At 43.5% G+C, this 24,632-nt stretch overlaps 1 protein-coding gene and 1 long non-coding RNA gene across 2 annotated transcripts in view; one reads left to right on the plus strand and one right to left on the minus strand.

Moving 5' to 3' along the window:
* The window catches only part of LOC140907384 (uncharacterized), a 105,375-nt gene that overhangs the window by 15,505 nt on the left and 65,238 nt on the right, over nucleotides 1-24,632 (plus strand). The window lies entirely within an intron of this gene.
* Nucleotides 1-24,632, minus strand: part of BFSP2 (beaded filament structural protein 2) — a 50,993-nt gene that overhangs the window by 1,863 nt on the left and 24,498 nt on the right. Inside the window, exons 2-6 of the mRNA XM_073333212.1 lie at nucleotides 24,004-24,086; nucleotides 17,557-17,713; nucleotides 14,306-14,467; nucleotides 2,734-2,865; nucleotides 1,364-1,584 (exon numbers count right to left, since the gene is read on the minus strand). Coding sequence (XP_073189313.1) covers nucleotides 1,364-1,584; nucleotides 2,734-2,865; nucleotides 14,306-14,467; nucleotides 17,557-17,713; nucleotides 24,004-24,086 — 755 coding nt within the window. The remainder of the gene's footprint in view (nucleotides 1-1,363; nucleotides 1,585-2,733; nucleotides 2,866-14,305; nucleotides 14,468-17,556; nucleotides 17,714-24,003; nucleotides 24,087-24,632) is intronic.

Consider the following 24,632-nt stretch of genomic DNA (forward strand, 5'->3'; position numbering starts at 1 on the left):
GGGTAGGGGGCCCCTTCCAGACTCTGGGCCATAGCTCCCAACATAGCCCACCACTCTCCAACATCACCCAATCCCCCTACAGTTCACCCCACCATCCTCCACTTGTCCCCAACCCCTCATCATGGTGCCCCCCGCCAACACTCTCCACCTCACCCCATAGCTCACCAACAACTCGCCCTGTCATCCACCGCCTCTGGGACTTTCCTGGCCACTCATTGACCCAGCCGTGGCTCAGTGCTGTGTTCCTCTCTTGGACTAGGGTGGCTCTTCCCAGTCCCAGTGGTTCTGCTCACTCTTATCGCCCACCCCACGTGCACACAACACAGGCCAAATCTGAGTGAAGAGTGGCATTGTGAGAGTGCACACTGGAGTTGCAGTGCTGATCTGGTTTGCCCCAACTGCCCCTCTGTCATGATGGAGGTGTGGCTGGATCAGATCTGAGTGGTGTTGCCTGCAATCCCATGTACCAAGTTGCAAGGCCGCTAAATGTGGCCCGGCTGTCCCCTGTCGTGACAGAGGGGCAGTTGGGCCAAATCTGAACAGCACTGCAACCCTGCATGCCCTGTTGTAATGCCACTCAAATTTGGCCTGACTGCCCCTCCATCTGACGGCCTAATTTGAGTGAGTGGTGTTGAGACTCTGTGTACCAAATGAAGTGCTGTAACGCTACTCTGTCTGTTTAGGCCCCCATAGCGTCGTTGGCCCTGGAGTGACTGCACCACTTTCACCATTGTAGCCATGCCACTGTCTAGCAAAGTATGTAAGCAGGTGCTGACCTTTTAAGCATGTGAATAATCCTGTTGACTTCAATGGGACTACTCATGCTTAAAAGTAAATGTGTTCAAGTATTTTACTGGATCATGGCCTAAATCATGTTTTCTGTTCTGTAGAGAGGATGAGGCCTTCCCCAAGAGCCCAGCCTGAGTGGCTGGTCTTTATACTGGGTGGGAGGGGAGTCTAAGGAAGGGAATCATGTTCCCAACATATGAAGCAGCTTCACAGCTGCTTTACAGCAGTTAGTGTAGCTTTGAGGCTGTCACAGTTTCTTTATCTCTTACGTCTCAGTGCTTTGGGAAATGAAGGCTCATTGATCCACTGGCCCTGGTCTACTCCTCCCCTGCCCTGCTCTCTCACTACTGGCACCTAATGCAAAGCACTAGGAACCTATGCAGAGTTGGATTTGAGGTGTACATCCCCTGTACAGCTTCTTCAAATCTAGCTACCTATGCACACTTCTCAGTGGACCATGCCAGTTCTGTTGTCTCTGGGGATCTCAGCGCGTACCCACAGTGCACAAGGTTATTATTCATGTTATTCACAAGTTCTGTGTTCATGACATACTCTCCATTTTAAAAAGAAATACCTTCTTTCTTCTGCATCCAGAAGACAGTGATATGCAGCGATATCCTTCTCCAGCTGTATTTTGTTGGACAGCAGAGTTTCACGATCCCTCTGCTGCTGCTCAGTTTCTGCTCTGATTTCTCGCACCTCTGCCTCTAGCTTGGTAATGACAGAGCCTAGGTTCTGAAGTTCAATGTCATGCCAGTGCTTAGCGTCATACAATGAGTTCTCCAGACCCCTTTTCTACATGAAACATTAATTATAACACTCAGAACAGAGTCATAACTTCAGATAATCTTTGTAGTAGTGTTTCAGCTAGACCTCGGTGAATGGTTTGTGTGGGAAATTTGAAACCGCCCTAACCCTTTGCATTTGAATCTGCTGAAATGGAGACCCCAATATACTGGGCGTTCTGTTCATTAGATATTTGTATTGTAACTGTGCATTGTGGCAATGTGGACTGATGAACTGTTTTGTCTGAGGCTATCTCAGAGTTTTTCAAACTGTGGGGCTTGTCCCCCCTACAGGAGCATGGAGGAAATTTTGGGAGGGCAAGTGGTGACGCCAGGTGGCTTGTGCCAGCCCCCCACAGCGGAGCTTGGACCAGCCCCCATGGGGGGTGGGGAGGGAGCATTAGCTCCACCCCCAACCCACCTCAGTGGGCCACCCAGCCTGTGGGTCAGGTTCAACATCCGCTGAGGCTGTGCAGATTTCTGCTTGTGGCAGCCTCCATGCCCAGCCCTGGCTCCACTCCCAGAGACCTTCTCAGGCTCTTCCCCCCACACCCTGAAAACCCAAGAGGGGAGGGGCAGAGGGGCAGGTATTGGCCCTGCCCTAGCAGCACTGCCTGGCTGCAAAGTAGAAGCAGCTTGCTTCTGAGGAAGCCTTGGCTGTGCCATTGCTAAGTATCTGTGTATTTCAAGCTTACAGGTGTAGGTAATTTACTTCAAGTTGTGTTAAGGCCTTTGTTAGGTTTATTAGAAGGCTATCAAGCATACTTTTTCATGTATCTATTTTTGTCTGAGTTGTGGGGGTACAACCAAAATTATAACTCAAAGGGGGTGCTCAGCTCAAAAAGTTCGCAAACCGTTGGTTTATCTGGTTACAAGGCACTAAAAATTGCTTAATAATATGTTGTGCTCTATAACACTATGTACCCAGTAATCTCATTGAGGTTTACAAATGTTAACAAGTGTTGAGGGATAAAATTTCAGAGCCTGATTTTTATCAGTGCTGGGCACCCACAACACCAGTTTAATCAATGGGAGTGCAGGCATATAGGGATTTATTCTCACCAGGCGCATCAAGATGAGAATATGCCCTAGAAAAGCATACTGAATTTTGAGTATATTCCAGTGAGTGTACACCAGTTCTAAATCGATAGCTACTTACCAGAGTTCTTAAAGATTCAGTCTCTGCTTGCAGACTCTGTATTTTGCAGGCTGTTTCATGGAACTCTGTTCTCAGGGATTCCACCAGTTCTTCCTCTTGGGTTTGTACAGCAGGTGCTGATTCTGTGGCTTGCTGACAACAGGTAATAGTTGTCAGTCACAAAATTCTTTATTAATAATAATAATAATAATAAAATAATTTACATTCCTTCCATCCAATAATGAAAGTAGTCTTTTGCAATTTGGGGCTACTCAGATTTTAAATCTGTCATTTATATTTTACATTCCTTTAACAGTTTTGGATACTTTTAAGAGCATAACCACCACATTTTCTGTATATGTATTGTAAAATTGGTCTATGCATACATGTATCCAAGGATACATACATATATTCCTGTCAGCATGGTGCTTAGTGTTCATACAAATACATTAGAAGTGACCTGCAAAGAGAAAAATGGGGTTTTGCACTTTTTCCTCTTTATGATGTATTATATAATGAAAGTTTTGGTGGGTTTTTTCAAGAAAGTTTTGTGGATTCCCCCCCCCCCCATTTCATTTTATATTAGAAATCCACAGCTCTTCAACTCTGTCTTTTTTTTTTTTAATGGAAGATTGTAGGGTTCATAGAAGACTGAAGAACTAATAGGATTACGACATCAAGACCAATGAAGTAAAACCTGATTAATGAAGAGGGGAAGTTATTATTCAGATACACCTCTACCCCGATATAACACGAATTAGGATATAACACGAATTAGGATATAACACGGTAAAGCAGCGCTCCGGTGGAGGAAAGCAAGTTCAGTATAACGCGGTTTCACCTATAACTCAGTAAGATTTTTTGGCTCCCGAGGACAGCGTTATATCAGGGTAGAGTTGTAATTTCATACTTTATATTTTGTTTTTTTAACACCTGTTTAACTCAGGCTCCCTAGAAATAGGCAACGGAAAATACTTTTATGAAAGATTAAACATGACTGCCTCTTTTAGTAAGGGAGAGACAAGATGGGTAAAGTAATATATTTTATTGGACCAACTTTTGTTGGTGAAAGACACAAACTTTCGAGCTACACAGAGCTCTTGTTCAGGACTGGGAAAGGTCAAGGGTCAAAAGAGCTCCAAGTCTGCATCGGGCAAACATAAGATTTGATTTTCCTGATATTTCTCAGAAAAAACAAGTAGGAAAAATCTCTCTTCTCTGGGGCAAAACAAACATTCAAACCCTCGTTTTCACATCTCAAAACCAAAAAAAGAACTCGAGTCCCACTTCCTCCTCCCTTTCAGGTCACTTTTATTACTAGTTTATGTAGAGTACTTTGGGTTCACACTGAATGCTCAGCCTAACGCTATCCCACTTTGTGGCCTATTTTCTGACCACATAATCTTTTACCATGAAGGTAATATAACATTTAAATACATCTGGAATTTCATATGCTAATATTGGGAATGCATAGATACAGATACACAAATAGTAGGGTGTGGGCAGTTATATAGCTCAACTTATTTGTTACAGGATTTGACTCTTATTATCTCCATTGTAAAGAAATTTAAAAACCTATCTTAGTCCATATGGGTGAAATTCTTCCATGTGCAGAAGGTCAGCAAAGACACATTCATCATTTAAGTCCCAAGTAAGCCCTCAAAATTGGGCTTATGTAGGACTTAAGTAATGCATTGTGCTGCATTGTAAAGGGGTGAATTCTGCTCTGACTAGATTTTGCTTATTAGACATAGTCGTGAGTAGCAGATGGTGCAGAGCCACATTGCTCAGAGGCATTTTAGGGAGGGATTGTACCTCCAAGAAATACAATCTCCCCCTGAACTACCTGATGAACTCGTGGTGTATATGGTCCTCACACCTGTGAAATAATTTGCACTTCTAGGGATGCACAGAGAGAGCCATCCCTATGCTTCTACAGGGACTGCAAATCTCCTTATCCCTTGTATGAGGTGCACGGAGGAGGGAGGTATCCTAGTGTCCTCGCCACTGGGCATCAGCACAAGGGCCACTCACAATCTGACCCAAAGCCTGATGTGATTATTTTTGTGTCCTCCTGCTTTTATTCTTCCTGCACTTGTGCAGTTGTACCGAGGGGAGAGTGTACACCAAATTCCTTGTGCCTGGAGGCATTTGGGTGAGGGAGGGATGGGACAGGATTTCTTTAAGTGCATGTTGCTATATTTTTGAAATTCCTAGATAACCGTTTGATTTTAGGACGGTCTGTGCTATTTCTCTGCATTGTGCACTGTTCAGAAGTCTGGAAGCTGAGTTAATTTGTTTTTCATAGAATTAAAATAACTGAAATGATTAAAATAGAATAATGAAACATCTGGAAGACGATAGATCTGATAGTCTAATCAGCATGGTTTCTGCAAAGGGAAATCATGTCTCACTAATCTCTCAGAATTCTTTGCACATGTCAGTAAAGTAGTGGATAAAGGAATTGTGATTCATGTAGACTTTCAAAAGGTCTTTCACAAGGTGTCTCATAGGAGGCTATGAAAGAAACTAAGTAGTCATGAGGTGACGGGTAAACTAGCTAATAGGAAACAAAGATAGCATTAAATGGTCAGTTATCATCATGACAAAAGTCTAACAGCAGGATGCCTCAAGGTTCTGTACAAGATCCCATGTTGTTAATAACCTTGAGGGGTGTGTATGTGAAGAGAGAGATGGCCAGTTTGGCAGGTGACACAAAGTTATTTAGTTTAGTGAGGAACTTCAGAGGGACCTAACCAAGCTAGGTGAATGAGCAACACTGTGATAAATGAAGTTCAATGTTGATAAATGGCAAAGTAGTGCATTTGGAGGGAAATATTTAAAAAACTTATATACCGTTTTAAGATATAAATTAACTGTCAGCTCAGGATAGGAATCTGAGCATCATTGTAGACAAGTCAGTGAAGACTTCAGCTGCACATTGAGTCAGATTTTTAAAGATGTTTGGGCACCTATGGCACATTTTAAAATCCCGCTAAGTGCTTATTAACATCTTTACATGCATAAATACCTTTACAAATCTGACCCGATATGCAGCTGTGGTCAGAAAAGCAAAGATGATGTTAGGATGCATGTAGAATAATACAGAACATATTGTAATGATGTTACACATAAATGAAAGGTGTGGCCTCATCTAGATAACTGTATACAGTACTGGTCACCCCATCTCTAAAGAGAGATTGTAGAATTAAAGGGAATTCAGAGAAGGGCAATGAAAATTATTTGGGTCTGGGAAAATTCTCATGTGAACAGTGATTGAAAAGAGTGGGATTGTTTATTTAGAAAGGAGATAAAGAGGGGACGTGTTAAAAGTATACTAAAATAATTGTATAGATAAGGTAGATCGTTCTGTTTTCATAATGACATAAATTCATTCATTGAATTCAATGAAATAGAAAGGTGGAAAATTCAAAATTGATAAAAGAAAATACTTATTCACACAATAAACGATTAGACAATGGAACCTGCTGCCACAGGATGTTATTGAGACTAAGAATGTAACACAATTCAAAAGGAGATTGGACGTTTACATGGATAACAAGAGTTGTTATAGTTACTGCTGACAAATTCTGGAAGAGATATTAAAACATCATGTTTCAGGGTTTAAGCCACTCTCTAACAATACATAAGAGATTTGGCAGAGGTCTAATGTTGGGCATAGATTACCCCACATCTGCTTCATGCAAAGTTGCTTACACCTTTCTGTGAACTTCTGGTGCTGGTCTTGGATCAAGACAGGATATGGGACTGGATGGACCACAGGTCTGATCCAATATGCAATTTTTTACGTTTTCTAAGTAACAGGTAAGGACATTATCTTCCAGGCAAGATAATGGAGCAGCTGATACGGCACTTAATAAAGAACTAAAGGAAATTAATGCATATCAGGGGTTTATGGAAAATAGATCCTGTCAAACTAATTTGATATCTGTTTTTGATGAAGATTACAGGTTTGGTTGATGAAGGTAATAGTGTTGACGTAATGTACTTAAATTTCTGTAAGGTGTTTGAGTTAGTACCACATAATATTTTGACTAAAAAACAAAACGATATAAAATTAACGTGGCACACATTAAATGGATTAAAAATTGGCTAACTGATAGGTCTCAACATATAATTGTAAACAGGAAATCATCATTGAGTAGGTCTGTTTCCAGTGGGGTCCAGCAGGGATTGGTTCTCAGCCCAATGCTATTTAATATTTTTATCAGTGACCTAGAAGAAAACATAAGGTCATCACTTATAAAATTTGCAGATGACACAAAAATTGGGAGAGCGGTAAACAAAGAAGAGGACAGGTCACTGATTCAGAGTGATCTGGATGGCTTGGTAAACTGGGTGCAAGCAAACAATATGCATTTTAACCTGGCTAAATGTAAGCGTATACATCTAAGAACAAAGAATGTAGGCCATACTTACAGAATGTGGGATTCTATCGTGGGGTGTAGTGACTGAAAAAAGATTTGGGGTAATCAGCTGAACATGAGCTCCCAGTGTGACACTATGGCCAAAAGAGCTAATGTGATCCTGGGATGCATAAATGGGAATCTTGAGGAGGAATAGAGATGATATTTTACCTGTATATTTGGCAATGGTCAGACTGCTGCTGAAATACTGTGTCCATTTCTGGTTCCCACAGTTCAAGAAGGATGTTGATAAATTGGAGAGGGTTCAGAGATAAGCCATAAGAATGATTAAAGGATTAGAAAATATGCCTGATAGTGATAGACTCAATCTGTTTAGTTTAACAAAGAGAAGGGGTGACTTGAATACAGTCTGTAAGCATCTACATGGGGAACAAATATTTAATAATGATCCAATGACTGGAAGTTGAAGCTAGACACATTCAGACTGGAATAAGGCATACATTTTTAATAGGGAGAAAAATTAACCATTGAAGCAATTTACCTAAGATTGGATGTTTTTCTAAAAGATCTGCTCTGGGAATCATATTGGGGTAGTTCTATGGCCTGTATTATACAGGTGGTCAGTCTAGATGATCACAGTGGTCCCTTCTGGGCTTGGAATCTCTGAATCTATGGGCTTGTCTACACTGGCAAGTTTTATTGCCTTTTGGCGACAAAACAGCGATAATGTACACTCTACAATGGGACTTTTGTCGAAAAAAACTCCCAGTTTTGGCAACAAAAAACTTCCACCCCCACAAGAGACTTTTGTCTCCCCCCTCCCCCCCCCCGCCCTTTATTGTCGACAAACAGCAAATGTAAACACCACTCTTTTTTTTTTTAATTTATTTTATTGGCCTCCAGAAAGTGTCCCACAATTCCCATGCTGCTGCTCTTGTCAGTGGTTTGAACTCCACTGCCCGGCAGTCAACCCGCCCCTCCCCCTTGCAAGCCCCAGGAATTTTAAATCTCATTTCCTGCTTGCTGGCTTCCCAGGTGAGCATGGCTGGCTACTGCACCAAATGCACTCCTGCTTGGACCACCGCTGAGCTTTTGGATCTGATCAGCATATGGGGAGAGGAGTTTGTTCAGTCGCAACTGCGATTGACCCGTAGGAATCGGGACACATACGGGCATATTTCTCGAGGCTTGTGCGAAAAGGACTATGATTGGGACATGCAGCAGTGCAGAGCGAAAATAAAGGCGTACCCTTAAGGCTCGGGAGGCAAACCATCGCTCCAAACCTAAGACCTGCTGAATGCTATCCTCGGTGGTGATCCCACCTCCATCGCCGATTGCCCCGTGGATACTTCAGAGGCAGCAGAAAGAGGGGGGTAACCCGGAGGCTGAAATTCTGGATGAAAAGTGGAGCTAGAAGAGGATGTGGAGCTCCCAGCGGGGTTGCCCGGTGGGGCAGGCAGCCAGGAACTTTTCTCCACTTCAGAACTGCTCTGCAGGGAGCAGGAAACAGATGAGATGCTGGGTAAGTTGCTGTGGCTTGTGTAGGGAATCAAAAAGTGAGAGGCAGGTAGTGTTTTCTGTGAGCTGGACATGGCCCTGTGTAGCTAATCTGTATGGCCAAGCAGGGTGTTGATGGACATGGAGACCTGCAGGGAATCCTCCAGAGAGAAGCTCTGGAAAGTTTCCAAGAGGTATTTGTTAATCTTCTGCCACAGATTCCAAGGGATTGCAGCCTTTTTAGTTCCCCCATTGTAGGAAACTGCACCATGCCATTTAGCAATCACTGCAGCTGTGACCAAAGCGGCACGTAATTGAGCTTCATATAGACCAGGTTGAAAGTCACAAGCATGCAGTAGTTGTGCCCTGGTTTCCCTGCTTACCTGCAGCAGCAAGATGTCAGCCAGCAGGTTGGCTGCCTGTGAAAAAGTGTGTGATAATTTTAGAATGAGTTCCCTGCAAAGCTGCCATGCAAGCAGTGACTGTTTTGTCCATACTCGCAACTGCCTTCCCCCCACTCCCGACACTCACCATGGTTGAGGTGCTTGTGGAGCTGTGTGCCTGCCTAGAGTCAGTAAGAAAGTGATAGCTACAAGTTGCAAAAAGCCCTGGTTACTGAAATGTTTCAATCATTTGCTGGAATGTAACACTCCCTCTTCTGTGAGTTGTCCACAGTGCCCGAGACCTTGAGGAACACACTACGCACCCCTGCCGACCAGCTTTGGCGGATAAGGAAGAAGCTGAGATGCAGCAAAGAAGACACGTTCTGGGAGGTGCTGCAGCGTGATGAGAGACAGGCCAAGGACAGAAAAGAGAATACAGCATTTGCTAGGCAAGCAACAGAGCGGATGATAAAAGTGATGGAGGATCAGACAGAGATGCTCAAGTCTTTGATACAGCTGCAGACTGAGCAGATCCCTGGTCGATCTCCCCTGCAGCACATGCGGATGCACAGTTCTTTGCCAACCCCACCCCCTCTATGCTCTCACATTCCTTTTCGCTTCACAGCCCTCCTCTGAGTTTCCCCATCACTCCACCCCCTCTCACAGCTGGAGCTACACACAGTTGTGAGGTTTTACCCTTTTTAACAATAAATAAAGGCTAAGCTATTTAATGGTACAGCATTTTTATTCTGTGCTCTACAAAAGCATATAGCAATCAATTCAGTCTCGGGAACAGGCTTCTAAATCATTTTGTTGCATGGATCTTGGGCCCCAAAATTGTACATGGATGCACCAGGGAGGCAACTCCAAAGCAGACAGGTGTTAGTGCCCTCATTGTCAAAGTGCTTCCTCAAAGCCTCTCCAATGTTAATAGCAGCCCTCTAGGCTCCTCTGACAGCCCTAGCATCTGGCTGTTCAAACTGTGCAGCCAGGTGCTCTGCCTCAGTGCTCCACACCTGAGCAAACATTTCACCCTTAGATTCACACAGATTATGCAGAGTGCAACACGCGGCTATGACCACAGGAATATTATCCTCGGTAAGGTCTAGCCTGCCAATGAGACACCTCCAGCGAGTTTTCAAATGGCCAAAGGTGCATTTGACTACCACGCGGCACCTGCTCAACCTGTTGTTAAACGCTCCTTGCTGCTGACAGGTGTCCTGTGTAAGATTTCATGAGTCAGGGCTGTAAAAGGTAAACCAGGTCTCCCAGGATTACTATGGGCATTTCCACATCCCCCACTGTGATCTTGTGGTCTGGAAAGAAATTCACCGCCTACAGCTTTCTGTACAGGCCACTGTTCCTGAAGATGCATGTGTCATGCACCTTTCCAGAGCAGCCTGCACCGATGTCCGTGAAACGCCCCAGGTGATACACAAGCGCCTGCAACACCATGGAGAAGTATTCCTTCCTAATGATGTATTCTGAGGCAAGTGGTCTGGCACTAAATTTGAAATGTGTGTGCCATCAATCGCCCTGCCACCATTAAGGAAACCCATCTCTGCAAAGCCATCCACTATTTAATGCACATTTCCCAGAGTCATGGTCCTCCGCAGCAGGATGCGATTTATTGCCCTGCATGCTTGGAATAATACAGCCCCAACAGTAGACTTCCCCACTCCAAATTGGTTTGCAGCTGACCAGTAGCAGTGTGGATTCGCCAGCTTCCACAGGACAGCTCTCATCCCCCCGCAGGTCGGGGGCCAGCTCAGCACATAGCTACAGGAAGGTTGCTTTAGGCATCTGAAAGTTATGTATCCACTGGTCATCATCCCACACCTGCATGACAATGCGATCCCACCAATCAGTGCTTGTTTCCCTAGTCCAAAAGCGATGGTCTACCATATGCAGCTGCTCTGTGAATGCCAAAAGCACTGATAAGTTGCTGCTGTCCATATCACACTCGGGCGCCTTCGGTTCATCTTCTGTCAGTAACTTTGTGAGTAACTCTACTGCCATACATGATATCCTCATGACAGTTAACAGTGCATAGGAGAGAAGTGCAGGATCCATCCTCTCTCAGTGCAGATGCTGGCCTGCACTACAAAAACTGACAGTTGGAAAAACGGCGCGAAAGGAAGCCAGAAACCGTTGGAGGGTTGGGACACAAAGCGGTGCATGACGGGACATTTTGCACGTCCCAGGATGCGCCGCACTCCGTTTCCACCTTCCCACAACACCTAGCGAAAGATGGTGTCACCAGGCACTGTGGGATACATACCCACAGTGCATTGCTCATGCTGTCGACAATGGTGCCCTGAATGTGGACATGGTCTGTCGACAGAGAGAGCAAATATAGACTCGCTTTGGTGACTTTGCTTTTGTCGATTTTTTTCGTGTTGACATTAGTTTCATCGACAAAACTTGCCAGGGTAGACAAGCCCTATGAAAAGTTGGGTATGTGTGAAAAGTCCCCTTTGCATGTGACACCTCTGCACAGTTGAAGTGCTGGTTGTTAGTAGAGGCTATAATAAATTTCTGTTTTTTAAATAGGAAAGAGTGAGAGGATCAACTTCCACATGAGGATGAGGAATAAGTGGGGAGAGGGGACTGAAGGAATTGGTTTCTCGTAGGCAGTTATCATACTCCTAAAAACATGTAGTGGGCCACATCCTCAACAAAGGTAATTTGATGTAGTGCCATTGACTTCAGTGAGGGTAGGGTAGGCCAATTTAAGCCATCTGAGGATCTGGCTTACATAAGATCAGCTCTGTGAAAGATTTGCTTAACAAGATTTGAAATGTAAGGATTTGATGAAGAATCTCCTGGATAAACTCATTTTTTTAGGTTCTTATATGGCTACCATCACCCTGATGTCATTGTTGAAATCAAGGGATCATAGGTGCCGACTTTCTAATGTGCTGGGCTCTTCCCCAGGCCCCACCACCATTTCACCTCTTCTCCCAAGGCCCCCCACGCCTCTTCCCGCTCCATTCCATCCCCTTCCCTGCGCACGACCTGTATTCACTCCTTCCCCCTCCTCCCCAACGCCTCCTGCATGCCGCAGATCAGCTGATCCACTGTGGGTGGGAGGTGCTGGGGGGTAGGTGGAGGTGCTGATTGCGAGGCCTGTGGGTGGGAGGCACTGGGGGGAGGGGAAGGCGCTGATAGGGGGGCTGCTGCACCCACCATTTTTTTTTCCATGGGTGCTCAAGCCCTGGAGCACCCATGAAGTCGGTTGCCTATGCAAGGGATGTTTCTTTCTTATCTATAAAATAGTAACATTCTTTAAATTTAAATACTTTTTACAGAGACAGGCTGGACCTCAGATTCCTCTTTCCTTTCATTTTGCTGTCCTCCTTATCTCCCCACCCTTTTGCACCCTCTATTTTTGTAGCAGCTCCGCATCGTAAACCTTATGGGGACTATGTCTTTTCTAAGTATTTCTGCAGCACAGCTGCAATCGTGATTTTACTGTGCTCTGTTTCAATAGTCAATGGAGAGTGAGATGGCTGTAAAAACATAGGATTATGCGCTGAGCTTGATACTGCAAAACTGCAATATTACTTACCTAAGGTAGCTGTTTCCCCCACCTCCATCCCCCCCAAATCATGATTCATTTTAGTAGAGGAAAAGCTGCAGTACATTTCAGTGATTTTAGTTGCATTGTATGCAAGATGGCTGTGTACTGAGACATGGTAGATGAAGCAAGAAGGGTGAGGGGGCAGCAAAACAGAATGACAATTTTAAGGAGGGTTGAAGGTAAAAGCCAAATCTAGGGGACAAGTTTCCTCTCCACACCTATAAATGGCTCTTCTTTTATATGAAATCATATCACACAGTTATGGTCATTCCTAGTTGACAGCAGTCAAATCCTTCTGTTTGCTAGGATGTTGGGTGCTAGCCTATGTTTAATGGTCATGCATGCTTTTCCTTAAACTCTACCTTTTTATTTCCATCCCCAGCAAAGTAGTTGAGAAAGTGTGGCTTTTGACAAAAGATTTCATTCTTGAATCCTGTCGAGCAGTGGTTCTCAAACTTTTAGCAACCCAAGGACCCCCATTTTAATTTAAAATTTTTCGGGGACTCCCAAGCCCACCTGCTCAGCCCTAGGCCCCACCCTCACTCCACCCCTTCACCCAAGGTCTCACCCCACCTCTTCCTGTTCCCGCTCGCTCTCCCCCACCCTCACTCACTTTCACCAGGCTGGGACAGGGTGTTGGAGTGCATGAGGGGGAGTAGGGTATGGGCTCTGGGAGGGAGTTTGGGTAAGGGAGGGGGTGTGGGCTCTTGGAGGGAGTTGGGGTGCGGGATGGGGTGCAGGCTCCAGCCAGGCGATGCTTATGTCGGGCAGCTCCCGAAAGCAACCAGCACATCCCTCCGGCAGCGGCTCCTAGGCAGCTCCACAGGCGCTGCCCCTGCAGACAAGTGCTGCTGCCACAGCTTCCATTGGCCGAAGTTCCCAGCCAATGGGAGCTGCGGAATCTGCGCTTGGGGCGGGGGCAGCATGCAGAGACCCCGGCCCCTCACCTCCCCCCCCAGGGGCCACAAGCACGTGCTGGTTGTTTCCAGGAGCGGTGCAGAGCGAGGGTAGATGCGGAGCCTGCCTTAGCTCCCCTGCGCCACCAGACTTTTAGTACCTGAAATCTCCCGGTTTGGCTTCAGTAGCCTCTGGGAGACAAAGCCTGATTCTGGGAGACTCCCAGCGAAACTGTGAGGGTTGGCAACCCTAGCTGATCAGCAGGGCCAGCAGCCCCAGAAATGATTCTGCCCTGTCCCCATTCCTCCCCCTCCCTCCCAGTGCCTCCTGCACGCTGGGGAACAGCTGTTCCCTGGTGTGCAGCAGGCGCTGGGAGGGAGGGGGAGGAGTTGAGGGAGGAAGGGGAAGGAGTTGATCAGCTGGGCCTGTGGACCCCCTGGAGTACCCTCAGGGACTCCCAGGGGTTTGCAGACCCCTGTTTGAGAAACGCTGCTGTAGAGAACTAATTTTCTGCTTTAGCGTCTCTGCATTGGAAATGATAGGAAAGCAAAAATGTGTATAGACTCCCTTATTTTGCAATGAAAGCACTGATGTTTTAAAATGGATATAAATAGAGCCACTTTCCACCCTCAGTTACATCTATGCCACCCCAATGAAGTCAGTGGATTTGCATGAATGTTTCTTGGGATGAAGCTGGATCAAGGTTCCTTAGGCTGTTGTCACTCTTTGTTTCAAGAAAAAATATTTTAATGATTACCCCAGGGGACTAGAAAAAATATATTTTTCTTCAGTTGCAGTATCCATTGGTGTTGGAGACAGCTGCAGAGAACACTGTAGGTGCCTACCTTGGTATGAAGCAAGGCACCTGTCTCAACACGATTTTTCTCTATATCCTTCTCCCAGTGAATTCTGATTTTTTCCAGTATGTCATCTAGGCCAGTTCCAATAGGAGCTTCCAGTTCTTCCAGCTGTGATCCAGCAAGCTGATTATATAACATCTTCACATCCTGAAAAAAACATACATACAAGAAAAAGGGTCAGCAGTCAGTTCCAGCTTTAGAGGATACTAAGGAGCACTTATGGTGCAATTCAGTTGTCTTGGTATGATGCAAACACATCTACAAAGCCATTATTTAAACTTTAGCTCTTGGGGCTATTGCAAGCTACTTAAAAGATCTGATTCTCCACTACTTTGCACCTTTTGTGGTCATTTACACTATTGCAAAGTGAATGCAGTGTGAGTGTAAAACACTGTCATTCTGTTTTGGTAGTGTTGAACATTTTATCTGCACAGGAATAAATGACTTGTATAAGGTGCAAAGCAGTGGAGAAGCAGGCCCATTGTCTGTCCCGTTCTGTGGTGGGAATATTCCAACTAATCAACTCTTTCATATGATTTCCAAAGTATGGTGTGTTACAGGCACCTGTAGGATCCTTTCCAAGAGTATAGCACAGCCCCCAACTGCACCTGTCGCTGTATAAGCACGTGTGTGTGTGTGTATGTATGTATAAATATACTGTGTCTCAGCTCAGAGGATCTGCATGCTTCTTGGATGTGAGGCTGGGATATGAAAGGAATAAAACTTCCTGGAAAAGTGTTTGTTCATCACTGCTTGGGAAAAACTATTTTGATGGCTGGTAACTGGCCAATTATTTAATATTTATTTTCTGCAGGCCAACTTCAAGCCACCTCTTTTACAAATGCTTGTACAAATATTTTTGAGCACTGTCACTTGTATGGGCACAAAAACAAATGAGGTTTGCACATGTAGGCCTGAATTGTAGTCCTTTTACACCACCCTCTTTACGTATACCATTTCCATATACTGCTAGAACAGTGTGAATTGGTCTGTAAACAATATCACCTACAAGTGATGACCGTGCGGAGAATATGCGGGCAAGGATATGTAAACATGTACGTGCAAAAATGGAGGCTGGGTTGAGGTCCCTTTAATATAATCATTCTGTTCAACCGTTTCCTGGGATGGCATTTCCATGTGAAGATAAAGTACTTCTTCTGGGTTCAGTTGTGACCTGCCTTATGTCCCTGCACTGGTAAATAATGACGCATACTTCACAACCGTACTCCTCTGGGTACAGAAGGAGAACAGTTGCTACAGAGCCACTACTCCCTTCTAGGGCTGTCGATTAATCGCAGTTAACTCACATGATTAACTCAAAAAAATTAATTGTGATTAAAAAAAATGAATTGTGATTAGTCACTGTTTTAATCGCACTGTTAAACAACAGAATACCAATTGAAATGTATTAAATATTTTTTTGCATTTTCAAATATATTGATTTCAATTACAACACAGAGTACAAAGTGTACAATGCTCACTTTATAGTATTTTTTTATTACAAATATTTGCACTGTAAAAGTAATAAACAAAATAAAAAGTATTTTTCAGTTCACCTCATACAAGCACTGTAGTGCAATCTCTTTATTGTGAAAGTGCAACTTACAAAAGTAGATTTTTTTTGTTACCTAACTGCACTCAAAAACAAAACAACGTAAAACTTTAGAGCCTACAGGTCCACTCAGTCCTACTTCTTGTTCAGCCAATCGCTCAGACAAACAAGTTTGTTTACATTTGCTGGGAGATAATGCTGCCCACTTCTTGTTTACAATGTCACCTGAAAGTGAGAACAGGCGTTCGCATGGCGTTTTTATAACCGGCATTGCAAGATACTTACATGCCAGATGTGCTACAGATTCATATGTCCCTTCACGCTTCAACCACCAATCCAGAGGACATGCGTCCATGCTGACGACGGGTTCTGCTCAATAACCATCCAAAGCAATGCGAACTGACGCATGTTCATTTTCATCATCTGAGTCAGATGCCACCAGCAGAAGTTTAACTTTTATGGTAAAGAGATTGCACTACGGTACTTATAGTAGGTAAATTGAAAATACTATTTCTTTTTACAGTGCAAATATTTGTAATCAAAAATAAATATAAAGTGAGCACTGTATACTTTGTATTCTGTGTTATAATTGAAATCAATATATTTGAAAATGTAGAAAACATCCATAAATATTTAATAAATCATATGCTATTATTGTTTAACAGTGCAATTAATCGCGATTAATTTTTTTTAGCCGCTTGACAGCCTTACTCCCTTCCCTTCCCACCACACGTGGATGGGAAAGAAGCAGACTGAGACAGGGAGTGGATGGAGCCTTGGCTTGGTACAGCTGTGCCAGAATGGATGGGGAAGCAATCTAAAATTAGGTATAGGGCTGGTCCAACTTACTTCCCCAGTGGAACAAGGAGAATGCAGATACTGAATTCTGACTCTCTTGAGGCACAGTTTGCTCCCTGTTCTGTTCCCTGGGCAGCACAACTATTCACTGCCCTTAAATGGGCCTTGTGGTAACGCTGCAATTTGTCTTCTGTCATTGAGGGTGCTTACTTGGGGTTAGATGCTGAAGCCTTTGCTGGTATGACTAATCTTCACTAATTCAATTCCTGCTTAAGTCAATGAATAAGGATTGCAAAATTGGGCCCGTGGGTGGTCTATTTTCTCAAGTAATTATGACTTGTTTCAATGATTTGTTGCTCAGAACAGATGGCGAAATTAAGAATCTTGGGAATGGAGTGGCTTGCTAAGTATGGCACATTTAATGTAAAGTAATTTATGTACGTTATTTCAGAAGTTTGATGGTTTAAAGATGAAATGGGGCCAGATTCTTCTCTCAGTGGAATTTACTTTTTATTTACACTGGTGTGAATAAGAGGTGAATCAGGCCTCAGAGCACTGGGGATTTACACCTAATGAAGGTCCAGCCTCATAAATCATCTTGTGTGTTCATCGTGTTCAGTGTCATATGGAGTGAAGATAGTTCAGCTCTGTTATATTTATCAGATGTCAAAAATGTGGAAAGTTGTATGTGGATAACTTTAATTAGGACTAGAAAGATGAGAGGTCTGTAAGCTAACAGAGAGAGAAATAGTAATAATTTTCAGATACATAACTATCATTTATTCTTGACAGAATTAGCTTTTTCGCTTCTGGTTAAGATAGTGTCATATTGACGTGACTTAAACAGACACATACAACCTATGAGTTGCACCCAGTCTTGACTTACTTCTTCATGATTCTTTGACAGCAGACCTAATTCTTCTTTCATGCTTTCTATCTGACGCTTCAGATCCATTTTAGTTAAATTAGCATCATCAATCACTTTATATAGGGAATTAATTTCATCTTCCACTGCCTTTCTGAATGGCTGCTCATTTTCATATCTGCAGAGAAAAACGTAGTAAGCATATGTGGGCAAACTTGCATATTGTAAATGATACTGTAGTAACCCTGGCCCCAGCATCAGCACCTGCTGTAGTTTTAAGATAGAGATACTGTAAGGGCTAGGGTGACCATACACCCCGTTTTGGCCAGGACAGTCCCTTTTTTAAGCTTTATTGGCAAAAGTGGCAAGTTGGCAAGAACAAATGGGGCAAATGCCCACTTTTGTGGAAATAAAGCAGAGTTTGGAGGAATGTGTGAGGGAGCGCCAGCCCGGCACAAGGGGTAGGTAGTGCTTGGGCTAGCAGTGATGCCAGCCTCACGTGGGCAGCGTTCTGGGGCTGTGCACTCCTGCAGAGCAGCGCAGCAGAGTGTCTGGCTCCAGCCGGACAGCGCGGCTGCCAGACGTGCTGCTCTGAGCGGCATGGTAAGGGGGCCTGGGCAGGGAGTCCTGGGGGCAGTCAGGGGTTAGGGAGCAGGGGGCGGTTGGATAGGTGTGGGAATCTCGGGGTGCCTGTCGGGGCGGTTGGATGGGGCGGAGGTTATGGTTGGGGGGGCAGTCGGGGACGGGGACCAGGGTGGGTTGGATAGGTGTGGGAGTCCTGGGGGGCCTGTCAGGGGGCAGGAGTGTGGATAGGGATTGGGGCAGTCAGGAGACAGGGAGCGGGGGGGGGTCGGATAGGGAGTGTGGTCCTGGGGGGGGGCAGTTAGGGGCGAGGGGTCCCAGGAGCGGGTGGTCAGGGGACAAGGAGCAGCAGGGTTGGATGGGTGGGAGGTTCTGAGGGGGACAGTCTGGGCGGGAAGTGGCAGGGATCGAATAGGGGGTGGGGGCCAGGCTGTTTGGGGAGGCACAGCCTTCCCTACCTGGCCCTCCAGATAGTTTTGCAACCCCAATGTGGCCCTCGGGCCAAAAAGTTTGCTCACCCTAATCTAGGGGCTGAGTTAGTGGATAAACCTGAGCTGGAGTAGGAGATGAGGTGATAAAAGAAGAACAGGAGAATAAAAGTAAGGAGGTGAGAAGGAAAACAGGAAAGCTTTCAGGTCAGGAGAAGCAGAAAAAAATAGAACTGGGTATGTTAGCAGATACTATTAGAGAAGGGAAGTAGAGGGAAATAAAATCTGCAGACGTACTGGAGAGAAACTATCAAGGGAAAAGAACTGAAAGGAAATATAATTGGTGAAAAAGGGAATTGATCAAAAAGTTGTGTTAGGTGAAAATAGATTCTGAAAACAGTAAATGAGAAGCTCAACCACAAAGGACCTAAAGTAAATGAACAGAGAGAATGACTGAACATCTGTTGAAGGAGTGCAATTTGAAAGCATCTAATGGCCAACTGAGAGCCACTAGGTGAAGAAACCCTGCGTGTGGATAAACTTGATGAACAGAGGTACGGCCACAGGATCATCGAATCTAAGGAATACTACAAGTCGAAGTGAAGCAAAGGACAGCTAAAGTGGAGTTGGACTTACAACCCAGGAGAGGAAAAACTGATTATTCTCTGAAGTGACTCAGTATATTGTTGAGAAATTTATTTTGTTCTCGTTAATAAGGACGCATTTGGTATTAACTGCACAAATTAAGAAGAGTAGTGTGTACAAGCTTGCAAAGGTTAATGGATTAGTGGATTAACACTGCAAATTTTTGTCACAAACCAGATAGAAGGAGTTCAAAGCAAGAGGGTGACCATGTTAAAATAACATAAGTCAGTCAGGGGATAACTCAGGAGAAAGGGCAACTGGTGGCACGGCCCAACAGCCACTCGCGCCAACACCACTGATCATGTCATATTTCTTTGGAGCTCCTTGGTTGTCTAAATTTTCTAACTACAGTTTTGGGAGTAATGCTGTTTCATTTGGAGAATTTAAAACAATGCTCCAGTCAATGTTTAGACTGCATGGAGAAAACTGAGATTCTGACTGGGCAGTAAGTGGGTACAGCTGAAAAAGAAGTGAGTACATGGCTGAAAAATGAAAAAGGGACTGTAGAACAAATAGTCAGAAGATTAGGCTGTATGTTTGACAGTCGTACCTTGTCAGAATTGAAACAGAGGTTCTTCCCTAGGGTACAAACTCCAACAGAAGTTAGTACACATTATGATTACAGGAGGTTTTACAAGCAATAGAAAAGTTAGAATCTCACGAAGCCCAAGATACTGATAACACGCTGAAAGACAAATTCATTGAGGGGTTATGTATGTTATGTTATATATGGAATGAAAGTTATCGTTAAGATAGAATCTGGAAACTTCCATCCTGGACTTTAAGAAGAGGCTATAAAACTTATGAGAGGTAAAGGACCAGTCAGGGCCGTTATGGTTTATCCACAGTATGGCTATAAATATGCTGTTGCCTTGCAGTCTGAAAATGCTAGTCAGTATGTCGTGCAGGCTGGCCAAAAGTCAGAGGATGGTAAATCTGGGATAGAAAATACATTTTTGGAGAAAATTTAAGAGGGGTATAGAGGGAAATTCAAGATATGAGACTGGATTTGAAACAGGAAGTCTTGGCACCTAGAGAATACAGATGCAAGCCACAGGGAGTTGAGATGGGTCATTGCACAGCCAATAGTTGATTACAATGGTAATCCTATTTGCAGGAGATGCGGTGAGGTGGGACATATAGAAAGGAGGTACATGACTAAAAATACTAATGCTGTGGCTTTAAACAGAAGGTTGCGGATTGGGGGTTGGATCTTGGAGGGACAAGAGAATAGACCTGAACAACATTGGAGGGCAGGCTGCTGCTATAGGAAAATGCCTGTCTGTTTATTTAAGATTAATGGGATAGAAATGTGGGCCTTCCTGGATACCAGGTCACAAGTTACCACATTAGAGCCAACATTTCATAAAATATTAGGCTCAAAATTGTTTGACTACTAAGTACAGGGTGAAGTTGGTACCAGGAAATTGTTTGGCTATCCCATGTGTTGGCTACATGGAAGCTGAAATTAAAAGTGGGACTACTAAATATCCCAATCAGGAGATTTTTGTTAGTGATGTCAACAGTGAAAGCTTACCACCAACAGTCATAGGTATGAATCTACTGCAAGACTGTTATGAGGAGCTGCTGCAGGTACTAAGGATCAGGAGCAGCTCTCCAGTCAAAAAAAGAAAGTCTGGCAGAATACGTTTAGACATATAAGAAATTATAATACTTTTTATAATCAATATGGGGAAAGTGAGAATAAAAGAGATGCTTCCCATCAAGCTGCACCCAAATATAGAAACCATTTTAATTTGTAAAACAAAAATGGGTTGACAGGGATATATTGCTTTACCTCGCTGAGGTAAAGAAGGGAATCCTACAATAGTTGCAAAAAAGTTGTAATGGGGAAAGGATTAGTACCAGTTGTGACTCTGAATTATGGGGGCCAGACCTATGACGTTATATAGAAGTCAGGTGAGCTGTGCCAGTTATACTAATTAAAAAAAAAAAAGATGGGAGACTGTGCTTTTGTGTAGGTTCATTGAAAGTTGAACCAGGTCACCCATAAGGCTGCCTATTCCTTATCTAGAACTGAAGATTATTTAGCAGCATTAAAGTCAGCAATTTTTTTTCTACTATTGATTTAGCTAGAGGTACTGGCAAATTCCAGAAGATCAAGAAAAAAAGTGCCTTTGTGACACTCTGGGAGGACGTATTAGGGGAGACTTAGGACTGGAAGAGCTGTCTGTGTCAACCTGCAAAGGTGAGAGCCAGGGTGAGACCTTGTGCTTGTGGGCTAGCTACTCATGTCAGGGATCTGAACCACAGCTGCATGGCACAATACAGGGGAGGCGGGAACAGGACACCTTACGGGTCTAAGTAGTCCCCAAAATATCACACCATCATGTTAATTACTGGTATGTACCAAATAGATAGGCACAGAAGATATCTCTGACCATACCATTTCTTCATACACTTCAAAACCATTGTCAGGTCAATCATCATGCCTTGCTTTATTAAAAGGTAAATTATGTCAAGACACTAATTAGCAGTTTAAGAAACAGCATTGTCTAGTGGGTAGAGTTCTGGAATGGGAATTGGGAGACCTGTGTTCTTTTCCTGGATCTGACATTCTCATACTAAGTGATCTTGGATGGCTTTTCCTTTCTGTATCTCTGTTTCCCTATCTATAAAATGGGGATAGTAATGTGCACCCGTCTTTGCAAGATGCTGTGAGAACTAAGGATGAAAAACACTATATGAGCTCCAAGTATTACTATTACTGTTTATTATTAAACATATTGGAGGAAGGCTTGGTTTGTTGTTCCTTGGGATGTCATCCACCTTTAAGGGCAAATCCCAGTCACGTTGAAGCAAATGGAAAGTTTGCCACTGACTTTGGACTTAAAACTACCCTGTCACCAGCACAGGCCTTATGCACACAAACTGCCTAATATGATATTTTTAAAAGAGAAATAAGAATAACATATAATGTTCCTGCAAGCATCTCTAATTTGGCCATTGCTTTATAATGAAAATAAAAAAATCAGGTGGCAACTGCTCATTAGTAAAAAAACATGCTATTAAAGCAAAATGCCTGGCTGAAAAATGCAGCTGTTTTTTCCCTACGAGCTCAATGGGGATTTTTTTTTTTTTGTATATTGCTTTGTCTGTCTATATTACTGTAAGTTGTTCCTTTCTCATTCTAATCTTTCATTCTAAATTACAGCCATGATATTGGCCTAGTCATGTGAAAAGTCTCTTGTTCAAGGCACAGACTGTCAGTTCATGGATGCTGCAGCACTGAATTCAGCCAGTTTGGGCAGCTGGACTCTCTGATACAGGTGTGAACGGAGCCAGCTTCATAAACAATTTCTACACTCCTCCATTGGTGAGCTGCCTTCTTTGCCTGGAATTCAGTAGCTTAGGAAACAGGTGGATGACCCAAGTGAGAGCTAGTAGAGATTTTAATACTCGTTGCTCTGATTCAGTGAAAACAAAGAAAATGTTTTGTGTTGTGTATTTAAATTGCTAGTGAAAGTCAGTGGGCAATTTTGTTTTACCGCTTAGATTATGAAATTGACAGACTGCATTTGAAAGAGTAGTATTAGCAGCTCAAAGCTTTGTCTTTTTGACAGAAACATTAAAGAGAAGGACACAATGTATATTTTGATGTTATTAAATTTAACTATTAAAGAGAGATGAATTTAGGAAAAGATCAAAATCATTGAAGGGTGAAGATAAACTAGTGTGAAATACGTGTGGAGTATAAAGGTCTGATCTTGCAAACCCTTGCTTATGTAAACAGTTCTAATATGAATAAGGGTTAGAAGAATCAGGCCTAATATGTTGTGGTTGTAGTAGTAGTAGTAGTAGTAGTAAGTGCAATTCAAAGGGGCGCTATAAACCAGTGGTTCCCAAACTTTTTACTTTGTGCACCTCCCCCCAACCCTTGTCCGCACCCCAGGAGTTGGTCTGGGAGTGGGGCCAGGGCTCTGGGAAGGGAGGATACGGACAGGGGTAAGGGTGATGAGGCTGGGGGCCGGAATGGGGCTGGCAGCCAGGGCCTGCGGGGCTGGGGCCAGGAGTGAAGCTGGGTGGTGCTCCCTCCCCACCCCCTGTGGGGGCAGGCCCGAGCCCCAGCCACTCCCTCCTTGAATATTCCCCTGCACCCCCCAAAGGGAGCGCACCCCACAGTGTGGGAACCTCTGCTGTAAACAGACATCTACCAGTGGTACAAATGGTAACTTAGATTTTGAAAACTGTAAGAATTTTTAAAAGTACAATTTGTCACTATTTGTGCTCTTCTTTTACTCTTTTCATTACTCTCATCATGGACAATGAAAATCAGTCGTCGGTTTCATTTTTGTATATAGGCATTGCACTGAGGCTCATTGTGCTACGACGTTTGTATTTCTTGTTTCACATGATGTTTTAAAAAAAACATAAACACATTTCCATAGGAATTGGGTTTTATAAAGGTTTGTTTTTATAAAATTAAAATTTTGAGCCAGATTTGAGTTGTGTCCCTTTAGCAAGAGCCCTAGGTCTTTATATCAGTGAGAGCCCAGTAATAACTTTGCCAGTAAATTTCTGACTGCTGGAAATATTTAAAGTTGCACTATTTCAAAATAATAATAATATGTTGCTCTCAAATCACCTATCTGAGGATCTCAGAATTCATTACAACCTTAATTTAGCTACATAATAAGACCGTGAGATAAGGTCACAGGGTGTCCAAGGTCAAAAAGTGAGTCAGATCTCTATGCTAATTCTCTCTAATATGGACATTCTGTTTTCATATTCAATATGGTAAGTGTATGTTTATTGAAAGAAGTCACCCATATTGTTGCCTCAAGAAAGCTACCTGTCTTTAAAATCTTCAGCACAGGCTTGAATGTTCTCCATCTGTAACATAAGGCGTGCATTTTCGAGGACTGCATCACCCACCTAGAATAATGACACAACAGAGTTAGAACAATTAAGTATATTAAATATGTGTATATTGCAAGCATATACATGATTTTAGATTCTGAAAGTAATTTAACCTTTGGCCTAGAGCTACTCAAATTATTCCATGGACCTGACACCTATTTGTTCACAAATTATCCACAAATAGGGTGTAATTTTTCTTAATTTCTTCATTGTTCACAATTGTTCAACAGCTAGTTGTGTAAACAAATTGTAGCTTCTCGTTTGCAAACTGGTCACTGTGGGTGAAGTTCACTGCTGTGCAGAGGACCCAGCACAAGGCCTATGCATAACTTAAGTGCTACTTAAATCCAATGTAGAAGGTATAAGTAGGACACAAGTGGTATATGGACCTTGTGTTGGGCCCTCTGCACAGTAGTGAATTTCACCCAGTGAATATTTGCTGATCATGCCTAAATCCTATAATGTTTCAGTTCCCTAATTGTGTGGCATGGCTTCATAAACAGGATTCTTTTTCTCTTTTCACACAGTCTATCCATGAAGATCTGTGACTGTTAGACAAAC

The sequence above is a fragment of the Lepidochelys kempii genome, chromosome 2 (genome assembly GCF_965140265.1).
Source record: "Lepidochelys kempii isolate rLepKem1 chromosome 2, rLepKem1.hap2, whole genome shotgun sequence".
NCBI lineage: Eukaryota > Metazoa > Chordata > Testudines > Cheloniidae > Lepidochelys > Lepidochelys kempii.